We start from the raw sequence: 12545 nt of genomic DNA, 5'->3' as shown, positions 1-12545 counted from the left end.
ACTCTCATTTTGAAGAGTTTTGGACAAATATATTAACATTTGGTTGTTAATGCTAACATGCATTTTCTAATTATGACATTATATTGTTAATGTTATGATGCATTTCATTGTTAATGTTAAGTTTTAATTTAATGAATGCCCATGTTTTATTTTTTAGATACTTGCATAGATCAAGTTGTTGCATTAATGTTACTTTTACATGTTAATCTCATATTTTTTCAGTATTTATTTAAGATTTTTTATTTCATGTTGGTTGTTGCTTCATCAATAAATAATTTTTTTATTTATTTATAATTTTAGATATTTTTTATAGTTTTTTAAAGTTTTTTTTTAAAAAAAAACTTTGAGGCTTATGCTTTACGCCTAGAGGCTTATGCCTCGCCTCAGATTTTGGTGGAGCGCCTCGCTACGCCTCAACGCTTTTCACAACACTGCCATGGAGTTTTACACTAGCAGGACATGATGGTAACTATGGCAAGCAAAGCCAGCACCGCTGGGTCTCTGATCCTGAGGGCGGTTTCTCCATGTAAACATAAAAAATTCTTGAGAACACCGACTCAAATAGATGGCTGAGCCAACTTGGACCAACATCAACTCTAAATACATAAACCGATTAGATTAGCAAGTGCAACTTTGCTATTTGGCAAAACATGGACAGATGATTATTTTTATTCCATTAGTTATTGTCACAAATTGCTCTCAGTTGTCATTTAAATTGACAAACTCAATTTAACTAAAAATGACTTCCAGAGTTGCATTTGTTAATGTGACTAACCATTCTTAGAATGCCGAGTTTGGAGTGATGTAGAAGACAGTTTTATATATATATATATATATATAACTCTTGGTGTTGGTGCGCTGTTGTGTTAACCAACTGTTCATAAAACCAGCACCAGGAATGGCCTTTTACTCATAATTTATGCCCACCCTAATTTAGATTCCTGGCTGCGGCCTCTAAACACATTCCTCTAGAAAAGAATGGCAAGGCAGGAGTTGTGGGTCCCATTTAGGTGAGAACCTTCGGTTTGATGGGTTTTGGGCATAGCTACTAGGAAACAAAAATCGATACTAAAAGGCAAAAGCGGAGTAAAAGTGTTAAAAGGCAGTAAGAAGCGTGCTACTGTAGTGAAGCAATTATGCAAGTGCATGAAAAATGAAAGGAAAATGCATGAAAAGCAATATGTAGCAGCACATGAAAGTAAATAAAAAATGATGGAAAGAGGGCAACACCCTCCAATAATTCAGTTTTTTATGTGAAAAAAAAACTGACTGAGATAGTTTTTTTTTTTTTAGTTTAACCAGGTTCATATTAAAACTTGGTTTGGCAAAACCAAATTTTTGGCATCCAAATAGGATCAAAAACTTGGTTTTGGTATCTTCAATGAGCTTTAACAAAAACCAGGAAATAAGCCTGGTTTTAGGTGTCACTTAACAGGCCCTATACCTTTTTTTTGTGTTTTGTTTTCTTCCTTGGGAGCTATTAATCTTTGGAGGGCTGATTAGTATAGTAGACAAGACGATATCTTTCTTTGAACAAAAACTTTCGTTCAATTTAAAAATTAGAAAAAAAAAGAAGTCATGAACTAATGGAACCATATCTGTCCTTGTGGCAAAAGGGAAAAAAACTCACCGGCCTAATGTGATTGCCCAGCTTCTGAGAGCAAGGGGCAAGCCCACTGAGTTTTACACTGTCAGGACAGCGACCGTGAGTACAACAGACAGAGCCAGCGTAGCTAGGTCTCATTCTGTATAAAAAAAAAATGTGATTGTTGAAAAGTTAGGTTGATTTTGCACATAAGTTATTGTATTTCACATCTGGTGTATGTTGGTGAGACTAGGGATGCACACGAGCCGACCAAAAAATGTATTTTTTAAAAATATAGATAAAGGTGGATTTCAAACCCTAACCCTCTCTCAAGTTTTTCACCACCACACATTTTATTCATTAACACCAAAAATAATATATACATACTAAAAGTAGTCTATATTAACAACCAAAAATAGGGATGGCAGTGGGGCGGGGGACAAGGTCTCCACCCCCGCCCTGCCTCAAGATTAGAACCTCCGTCCCCACCTCCATCCCCGATTTTAACCTCCACCACCGCCTTCATCCCCGTTTCATGTCCTCCATCCCCGGTTCAAACAGGGATGAGGCAAGACAGGGCGGGGATATTGCAGGGAAAAGTGACAGGGACGGGTCGGGGCGGGAATCGTGGCGGGGATTGTGGCGGGGACAGGACAGGGCAGGGAAAAGTGTACGTTGGATTTTAACTTTCATCCCTGCCTCCACCCCCGTTTCATACCCTTCGTCCCCAGTCCAAACGGGGCGAGGCGGGGCGGGGGCCCCGCTTTCCCCCGGTCCACTGCCATCCCTAACCAAAAAAGTAAGAAAACAGGATTTGAAGTAAGCACCTTTTCAAAAAGACCTAACTGTCCATGATGAATAGAATTGCAAATGTATTATATATATACATGTACCGAGCCTTATCTAAGCTCGGCTCGTTTGCTCATCCGAGCCTTAGAGCCATGTTGAAGCGCACGGACGAGTTTCGAGCTTCGAGCATAGCTCGAGCTGGCTCGATTAGTTGTGCATCCTAGGTGAGACCGGTCACATGCAAAATGAATATCAAGAGTGCCCTAATTAACTTTGAAATGCAGTTACCGTAATCTCTACTTTGGGCGCAGAGCTCATTTGCTTAGAGGATCAAGCCTCGGTTAGTTGCGCTTCTTCACCCAACACAATAAAATGAAAAAGGGCCACCCAACAGTCAAAATTAATACAAAAGGTTGGTGTATTCGTATCTGCACCGGCACTTTACAATGAAAAGGCATAGTTGTATCGAAGACTTTCCCTTCGTTTTTTAAGTTGTTTTTAGGATAGTCGGTAGATGGAGTGAGGGCAACACCCAACGATAAATCAGCTTTTTACATGAAAAAACGGCCTGAGATAGTTTTTTCACGTAACCAGGTTCATATTAAAACATGGTTTGGAAAAACCAAGTTTTTGGCATCCAGACAGGACCAAAAACTTGGTGGTATCTTAACTGGACTCACCAAAAACCAGGTTTTTAGGTGGCTTTGTACCTTATTTTGTTTTTTGTTTTCTTGCTTTTTAGCTAACCGCTAGAGCCCTGATCAGTGAGGATATCTTCTTTGAATAAAAAAATTTTATTTCATTCAAAAATTTTAAAAAAAAAGGTCAACTAATGTAACCATGTCTGTCCTCGTGGCAAAAGGGGAAAACTCACCGACTAAATGTTGATTGCTGAAAAGTTAGGTGATTTTGCACATAAGTTAGGGTATTTCACATCTAACTCGTCTAAGTTGGTGAGACCCTCACATGCTTAAAATGAATCTCAAGAGGGACCTAACTTTCTAATGTAGTTACCGTACCGTCTGGCATTGGGCACAGGCCTCATTTGCTCAGAGGATCAAACCTCGGTTACTTGAGCTTCTTCACCTAACACACTAAACTGAAAAAGGGCCACCCAACATTCAAAATTAATAGGGAAGGTTGGTGTATTCATATTTGCACAGGCACTTAATAATTCAAATGAAACAGCACCACGATACTTTTTTTTTTCCTTTCGTTTTTCTATATATTTTTTTAGATAGTAGATCTTGAATTTTAATAGCTTGTGTTCGGCTCGTTTCATTAAGGGACGAGCCAAGCTCAAGCCCGGCTCAGGTAATCACAAACACAAGACAAGTCATGAGCTCAATCCATTGGTAAATAAGGTGAGCCCGAACATGCACTGTTCCGTTCGTTCGGCTGGTTTACCAGCCCTACCTGCAAATCATATTCACGAGAAAGTGTGGTGGTACTGTTGCTTTGCCATATCCAAACCTCCACCTAAAGCATGGGAAGAAAAAGACAGCCCAAATGTCCCATCATCACGACAAAGGGTCATTCCTATCCTGACTGGCTGGCTCTTGGATTTCTAGACACTTGAGAGTGATGTACTTCTTATATAGAGAGGAATGCATCATTCATTGGTAACCAATATCGACATGGACCTCTACAAGGAACTCCTGCTAGTGCAGCTTCTAGCTTGCCTTCTCTGGTGCTCACTGCCGTTGCCAGCCTTCTAAAAAACTCAGTACCATGACTTCGTGGTAAGCCCTCTCATATCCCATCCAGGATCTCATCATACCACTTGTTTGTTGTTGAAAACTAGCTAGTCTTTGGATTCGCAGCTTGAAGCATTCAGGTGCACGAGTTGGCTTGGTGCGGCTTTGGTTTTTCCTTAGTAAGGGGGCACTCTGTTTTGGACCACAACAATGATGGCTGAGTCACTTTTTGTGGTTTTCTGAATTGTGTCTGGATTTTTGGTGACTACACTGAGAGATCCAAGTCTCTCCATTTGATTTTTTAGATCGATTTTGTGGTCGTGAAGCATTACCATGTTCCAGTGCTGCACTGGTTTTTTTTACCTGCTGCCAAATATTTCTGCCACTGATTTGGTGTAGAAAACATTGGTGCGCCAAATGAAAATGACCAGGTTTCAGGTGATAGGAACTTAGGAGAGTAATTTACAAATGAAAATGACATGAGGGATTTGATTGATTCAATAGCAATACGTATGCATGCATTGCCATAATCTGTTTTTTTACAGGTGGCTCCGACCACATTCACAAGACTCTGTGAAAGCAATGACGTCTTGACAGTCAATGGGCAGTTCCCTGGACCAACTTTGTATGTAAACAGAGGCGATAGGTTGATAGTCAATGTATACAACCAAGCTCATTTCCCCATCACTATCCACTGGTAAATTGCCTACTTTTCACTGCAGACCTACACACTTTATGAATATGCCTGATGAGTATTTATGATTATGATATACATGTTTTGTTGAGAGAGAGAGAGAGAGAGAGAGAGAGCTTTGTAGCAGATGGGTGTACCACAAGTTTGGTATCAAGGACTAACATCTTTTTTTTAAGGACTAACATCTTCTTGGTTAGTTATGCAGTGTCAAAGAAATCTGATTGTATGGGCTGAATTTTCACTATTCATTTGGTTTAAATCATGCCTGTTTGGAATCAGTTGAATGCAGTTTATATTAGTATAACTCACTAGTTTAATGTTAAATATATAGTTTCAAAATTTGGCAAACGCAGGCATGGATTGTTAAACCCGAGAAATCCTTGGTCAGATGGTCCAGAATACATCACCATGTGCGGGATTCAATCGGGAGGGAACTTCACCCACGATCTGCGGTTCACTACAGAAGAAGGGACCATTTGGTATCATGCTCATAGCGACTGGACACGCTGGACAGTCCACGGTGCCGTGGTCGTCTACCCAGAAGATGGAGCCACCTACCCGTTCCCTAAGCCCTTCAAGGAGTACGTTGTGGTCATAAGTAAGCTCAATCGACTCATCATCTCTCCTTTCACATAACATTTGTGTTTAAGCCCCAGTAGTCTCTCTCTCTCTCTCTCTCTCGTACTCTCTCTGATATATATATATATATATATATAGGGAGTTCTGTTTTTAGGCTTATTGGAATGTTTTCGACAACTAAACATAGCCATAAGTGTGTGTTCATATTTCAAAAGTTATTGTAAACGTTTTCATTTATATATATAAGAACAGTAAAAAGATAACTTTTATGTTACTAATAAAATTAGCATGTTAATCTTTTCTTACTTTAGGTGAATGGTGGAAAATCGATGTGATGTCCATGCTCCACGAGAAATTATCAACTGGTGGAGACTTTAACAAATCTGATGCGTTCACCATAAACGGCCAACCAGGCGACCAACATCCGTGCTCTGAAGCAGGTAAGAATCTCCAACACACAGTTTTGCTGCAAAGTTGCGGACGCGTTATCACTTCTTTTTTTTAGTCATTTTTTTTCCTTTCCTATATGAAGTAATCAAATGTACTCCATCTGAAGCAGAAGATAAGCCTCTTTTATAAGTTAAATGCAGATGGATTGATTTCATTCATTCTTTCAAAATTGTTGATTTTCTTCTTGTTACTAAGATTTCGAAAGCATTTTTCCCCCATCAATAATAAATAGAATAAAGAGTCGATATAGAATTTGTTTCTAACTTAACTAACATAACATGCTCCCTAATCCTTTCCTTCTTTGCAGGAACAAGCCGATTTCTATTTGAGTATGGCAACACATACCTTCTTCGCATTGTCAATGGTGCAATGGCCTGTGGTCACTTCTTGGCAATCACAAATCATACACTTACAGTTATTGGTAGAGATGGATCCTATCTTAAGCCTTTCGACAGAGAATTCATCGCGATATACCCGGGACAAACAATTGATGTTCTTGTGCAAGCCAACCAACAAAAGGGTCTTTATTATATGGGTCTCGGTCCATACATTGCTACTAATGAAACAACGGATTTTGATATCACCGTAACCACAGCAATAATTGAATATCAAGGCTATAACACTTCTCAATCCTCACTCTCATTTATATCTTCCTGGACCTATTGATACTGCAGCAGCATTTGATTATGTTATTCAAGAGAGAAGTCTGGCATCCGAGGATCACCCTGTTGATGTTCCAAAGGAAGTCGACTCAAGGTTGGTCTTTGCAGTATCAATGAACACTCTGCATTGCCCAAATGATACCTGCAAAGGTGTGGAAGGATCAAGGTTTGCTGCCAGCTTGAACAATGTATCATTTGATAATCCACCAATTGACATTCTAGAAGCCTACTATCAAAGCATCAAGAATATATACACTACTGATTTTCCAAGTTTTCCACCATACATGTTCAATTTTACGGCTGATTCCTGGCCCGATGAGCTTCGATATTCTGAGATTGGTACAAGAGTGAAGGTGTTGAATGATAATGAAACCGTTGAGGTTGTGTATCAAGGGACCACAATACTTCAAGCAATTAATCATCCAATGCATCTACATGGGTATGGTTTCTATGTGGTTGGAAGAGGCTTGGGAAACTTTGATTCCGAGAAGGACCCGTTGAAGTACAATTTGGTTGATCCTCCGAAGGAGAACACGGTTGCAATTCCATATACTGGTTGGGCTGCTATGAGGCTTAGAGCAAACAACCCTGGTATCACCTTAATTCTCTTTCCATTCCATTATTTTGTCTAGCAGTATTCACATTGTGTGTCACACGCATACTCCGCTTTGGCCCCCCTATCGTGTCATCTTATATACTAATCATATTGAAAGCTTCATGAAAATGGCCGTATCCTCCATGTTGGCAGCCGCATCCATGTGAGAATCACAATAAAAATAAACCAATCGTCATGCAATAGTATTGTAGAATTAAACCTTCTTATGCTATGTTGGCATATTTTGTTGCTAAGCATGCCCCAAAATTATTTGGGTGATAGGAAATAGTTTTCACATGGGGGAATGTGAGTAAAAAAATCACGTGAAAAGGGCAAAGTGGTGAGAAAACATGGGGGCCCATGCTGCCAGCATAGTGTTTTCCTATGGGTTGCCTGATGCTGTTTGTTTCAGCCTAAAATGGAAAAACCCCAAGTTTCCTGCCATGTTTGACATTTTCATCTTTATGGGCTGAAACAAACGGAGGAGTGCATGGATTATTATTGTATAATCTGAGAATGCTACAAGCCAACTTTCATATGAGTCTGAATGCGAACTCATGTTAGTTTCTTAAAACAAAAAAAAAAGTGAACTTATGTTAGATTAGGGCGTTTCACTTGTGTTCTTCTTGCTTAAATTATGTTTTGAGAATTTCTAACCAGCACTGGATGAATTTGTAGATTATGGTCTGAGTAGACTGCTTCTATTTTCTTACATATATGTTTGTTCATAGGTGCTTGGCTGCTGCATTGCCACTTTGATAAGCATTATACTTGGGGAATGTCCACAGTTTTTATAGTGAGGGATGGCCCAACAAATGAAACAAGTAAGTTGCCTCCACCACCCAACATGCCCAAATGTTCGGATTCGGAGATTATCAACACAAGTGAGCCATATGACGCACCAGATCAATGAAAGCCATGGAAGTGTTAAAAATAGATAGTACGTAAAATTATATTTATTATGATTAACATAGGTCTTTTATGGGACATCTTTTTGTTTACAATAAATTAACACATCTTGAAGGCATTGAATTTCTCTCTCTCTCTGAAGAAAAAGACAGTAATACAAGTTTTAAAATGTTCCTACACTTTCCAAGAAAAAAAAAGACTTACTCCTCCTTTACTAGGTTTATCTATAAGAAATCTAGCTTCATAACAACTTCCAAGCCAACCGCAAGAAGGCACACTGGAAATTATGTGCCGAAGCCCTCCTTGATGAAGAAGAAAACTGTAATACAAGTTTTAAAGTACTTTCCAAGAAAAAAAGACTCCTTCACTCCATCCTCCTTTTTTTTTATAGTTCAAGGGAAAAACCCCATCATGGACTGCATATTTGCTGGCCTCCAGTTGATAAAACACTTGAGGCCCCCCTCCCCAGGAGTGCACCCAACTTCGACCATTCCGACAATGGTGCACCACAAGAAGGCACACATGAGGTTATGTGCCAAACCCTTGAGACTTTCTTCAACCCTAGTATGTAATGACTCAACATCGAGATGTCAAACAGCTTCATAAACCTCTTAAATCTTATGATGCAAGTTGTTTTGATCAAATTGGACCCTATAGATGGATTCAGTATAGTTGATTTATCAGAACCAACTCTTAGATAGCATTTTTTTCAATGAGAAAATAAGATGTTTTAAACCCCAAATTGTGTATCTTGTTAAGAGTTGATTTCCGAATTAACAAAAAAACATGCAGACCGGTTGGATTTTGGCAATTTAAATATCAACCTTTACTAAATGAATGATGTAGATCACATCTGTAGAGTCTGATTTGATCACAACAGCTAGCATCAATGAAATCCTGAGGGGGTATGAATGACAGCAGATGAGTGGAACTGATTTGTCAAGAGCTCGGCCTATTATCCCCATTATATCTTTACTCTGTTGAGCGAGCGCCCTTCCACATGAGGCTGTCAGCAGACCGTAGAAAATCATTGGTAAAAGTTTCTGGTGAGTCTTGATGAGAGTTACAGGCTTCTACAAGGACTCACTAGAGTAGCTCTAAAGGATACTTAGTGAGTCCTATTTAAATTGTTTAGCACTTTTCGTTGTCATTCTATGTACTATTGCATGTAACATAGGTCTAGCGGTTCTAAAACCATCAATGATCAGATCCATTCGCCACTCATTTGAAAATTTGTCATGAAAGATACTTTTTTCTCATATTTAAAATACCTAAGAAGTTTTTGGGTGTTTTTTTATGGTTTCGGGACTAGCAGGATTATTGACAATACCCTTTTTGGAGTTAAGAAATATTGAGAATAAATTAAACTTGAACAAATGTTTCTAGAATTATTGAGTATGTACAAGTTTCTAAGAGTCCTCTAGAATTATTGAGTATGTACAAGTTTGTAAGAGACTTCTAAAATTATTAAGTAGGTACAAGTTTCTAGGAGTCTTCTAGAGTTATTAAGTAGGTACAAGTTTCTAAGAGTCTTTTGGAGTCTCAATACATCTAGAAAGGTCTTACTAGTGCTATAAAAGCCTAGTCTAAGAGTCATTATATGTATCAAAGTGTGAAGAGCCTTTTTGAGTAAAAGTATTAGAAGTCATTCTCCATCATCGTTCTCCACTTTTCTCTCTATTCTATATTTTATTTTCTTCAAATTGGTATCAGAGCTTTGTTCGATTAAAATGAACAACTTTATTCATCTTTCTTTCGTCCCTCAATTAGCCAAAGAAAATTATGGTAATTGGAGTATCAAAATGAAAGTTATTCTTGGATCTCAAAAATTGTGGAAGATAGTCGAAAAAGCTATGTTGATGTTGAAAATGAATAAGAAATGTCACAGGCTCAAAGAGAGAGCCTAAAAGCGTCGAGAAAGAAAGATAAGAGAGCTCTTGTAGTAATCTATCAAGGAGTAACCTCAAATGAAGTCACTTTTGAGAAGATTGTGTATGCTACTTCCTCAAAGAAAGCATGAGAGATTTTGGAAAGTTCATTTAAAGAAGGTGAAAAGGTAAAAAGGGCCTGTTTGCAAACTCTTCGATGAGAGTTTGAAGGTTTGCATAAAACAGAGTCAGAATCAGTTTCTGATTATTGTTCACGAGTATTGTCTATAATTAACCAATTTAAAAAAAATGGTGAAACTATGGATGATGTTCGTGTCATTGAGAAAATTCTTCGTTCTTTGGATTCAAAATTTGACTACATTGTGGTAGTCATTGAAGAATCAAATGACTTGAATACCATGATCATTGATGAACTTACAGGCTTGTTGCAAGCTCATGAAGAAAGGCTAATAAAAAAGAAGAAAGAAGTAGTTTTGGATCAAGCACTCAAGTCCAAATTGTCTCTAAATGAGAAGGAGAATTTCAAAAATCAAAGAGGTCAAGGACGTAGTCATGGAAGAAGTGAAAGATTTAGAGAAAGAGACTCATATGCTCGTGGAAGAGGCAATTATTCAAGCAAGGAGAATGGCTTGAATCAAAATCAAAATTTCAAATGCTCGCAAAGAGAAAGAGGTCATGGAAATCAAAGAGGGAGAGACCGTAGCTATTTTGAATGCTATAATTGTCACAAACCTGTTCATATAGCAAGTGAATGCTGGTACAAGAATGAAGAAAGGCATGATGCTCGTTTGGTGTATGAAAACAAAAACCAAGAGCAAAATCATGACACTTTGTCGCTTGTGTCTCATGGTGGAGATCTTGATGATGTTTGATACATAGACAATGGTGCTAGCAAGCATATGACATGTAACGAAAATTTATTTTCTAAGTTGTTTGAATCTAATTATGGTGAAGTTAAAGTAGGAGATGAAAATGCTTACAAAGTTAGTGGTGTTGGTGAAATAGAGTTCAAAACAAAATCAGGAAAAATGGAGAAAATGTCTGAATTTTATTTCGTTCCTGGTTTGAAAAATAATTTGCTCAGTGTGGGGTATCTTTTGAAGAAGGGATATGACATTCATTTCCATGACATGGCTTGCTACTTGTCAAGGAAAAAGCAAGTTATTGCAAGGGTTGAAGTTGCTTCAAATAATCTTTTTTTCACTCACTCTTCAAAATAAAAATATGTTTTATTTTACTAGTATTGATAATGGAGTTTCTAAGGTATGGCATGATAGATATGGACACTTGAATTATAGAAATTTGAAGTTACTCTCAAAGAAGATAATGGTCAAAGGCTTGCCTCAAATTGATCATCTTGACGAAGTTTGTGAAGCATGCCAACTCAGAAAGCAACGCATAAATTCATTTCCTCCTCAATCATCATGGTGTGCAACAAGACCTTTGGAGCTTATTCATTCAGATCTTTGTGGTTCGATGACAGTGACATCTTTGAGAGGTAATCATTATTTTATCTCTTTCATTGATGATTACTCACGAAAAGTTTGGGTGTATTGTGTTAAAGAAAAATCTGAAGCTTTTCAGAAATTCAAAGACTTCAAGGCGGAAGTTGAAACATTTACTAGGCTGAAAATGAATGCTTTGCGGACTGACCGCGGAGGTGAATATTTTTCAAATGAGTTTGAAAAATATTACAAGGACAATGGTATTCGGCATGAAATGATGATCTGACATACACCACAATAAAATGGTATATGTGAAAGAAAGAATCAGACAATTATGGAGATGGCCAGATGCATTCTTAAGAAGAAGTTGTCAAGAAGATTATGGGCAAAAGTTGTTTCTTATGCAGTTTATCTTATTAACAGATCACCAACAAGAAGCTTGAAAAATTGCACACCACATGAAGCATGGTATGGTTCAAAACCTAGTGTTCACCATTTTAAGGTATTCGGGAGCATGGCTTATGCTCATGTTCCAGGTGCTATGAGAAACAAGTTGGATGATAAATCAGAGAAGTGTATTTTCATAGGCTACATCAAAAGAAGCAAGGCTTACAAGGTGTACAACCCGGTGACAAAGAAGATTGTGATCGATCGAGATGTTTGATTTGATGAAAATTCCATATTTGAAGACTTGGAGGTTGAAAATTTTTTTTTGCCTATCTTTCCTTTTGAGATTGAAGAAGAAGAGAATGATCCAACATTTGAAAATAATGAAAATTGTGCCCAAGCAGAAAATTCTCCTGCTTCCTCAAGTTCTTCATCGAGCAGTCTTATAAGAAAAATGAGAAGCATCCAAGAATTATATGACATCACAAAAGAAGTTAGTCAGAATGATGTCATATTTTTTGCCTTCTTTGTAGGTGAAGATCCAATTTCTTTTGATGATGCATGTCAAGAAGAAAAATGGAGGAGAGCCATGAAAGAAGAAATTGGTTCAATTGAAAACAATGATACATGGGAGCTTGTAAATTTACCACGACACAAAAGTTCTATTGGAGTAAAGTGGGTATACAAGACAAGGATGAATACAGATGGCTCTATCAACAAGCACAAGGCAAGGTTGGTAGCAAAATGGTACAAGCAAAAAGAAGAAGATTTTACAGAGGTATTTGCTCATGTTTCAAGACTTGAGACTGTTCATTTAATTATTTCTCTTGCTGCTCAGAATAATTGAAAGTTTTTCAAATGGAC

The 12545-nt window shown here is 37.9% G+C and overlaps 1 protein-coding gene across 1 annotated transcript; it reads left to right on the top strand.

The window, feature by feature from the left end:
* The first annotated feature begins 4494 nt into the window (after positions 1-4494).
* On the top strand, positions 4495-11958 carry LOC149834483 (laccase-14-like). The gene is made up of 8 exons (XM_090009376.1): positions 4495-4509; positions 4617-4768; positions 5119-5363; positions 5656-5784; positions 6102-6335; positions 6469-7047; positions 7783-7935; positions 11831-11958. The coding sequence occupies exons 1-8, from the start codon at positions 4495-4497 to the stop codon at positions 11956-11958; spliced, it is 1635 nt and encodes a 544-aa protein (XP_089865502.1).
* The last annotated feature ends 587 nt before the right edge of the window (positions 11959-12545 follow it).

This window comes from Nuphar pumila, chromosome 6 (assembly GCF_984573655.1).
Source record: "Nuphar pumila chromosome 6, dmNupPumi1.hap1.1, whole genome shotgun sequence".
NCBI lineage: Eukaryota > Viridiplantae > Streptophyta > Magnoliopsida > Nymphaeales > Nymphaeaceae > Nuphar > Nuphar pumila.
Note: the sequence above shows the minus strand (reverse complement) of the source record. Positions and strands in the feature narration are given on the sequence as shown.

Coding starts and splice junctions, on each gene's coding strand:
- LOC149834483 (XM_090009376.1), top strand. Junction 6,336..6,468: donor TCTTTATTATATGGGTCTCG/GTCCATACATTG, acceptor TTGATACTGCAG/CAGCATTTGATTATGTTATT. Junction 7,048..7,782: donor GCTTAGAGCAAACAACCCTG/GTATCACCTTAA, acceptor GTTTGTTCATAG/GTGCTTGGCTGCTGCATTGC.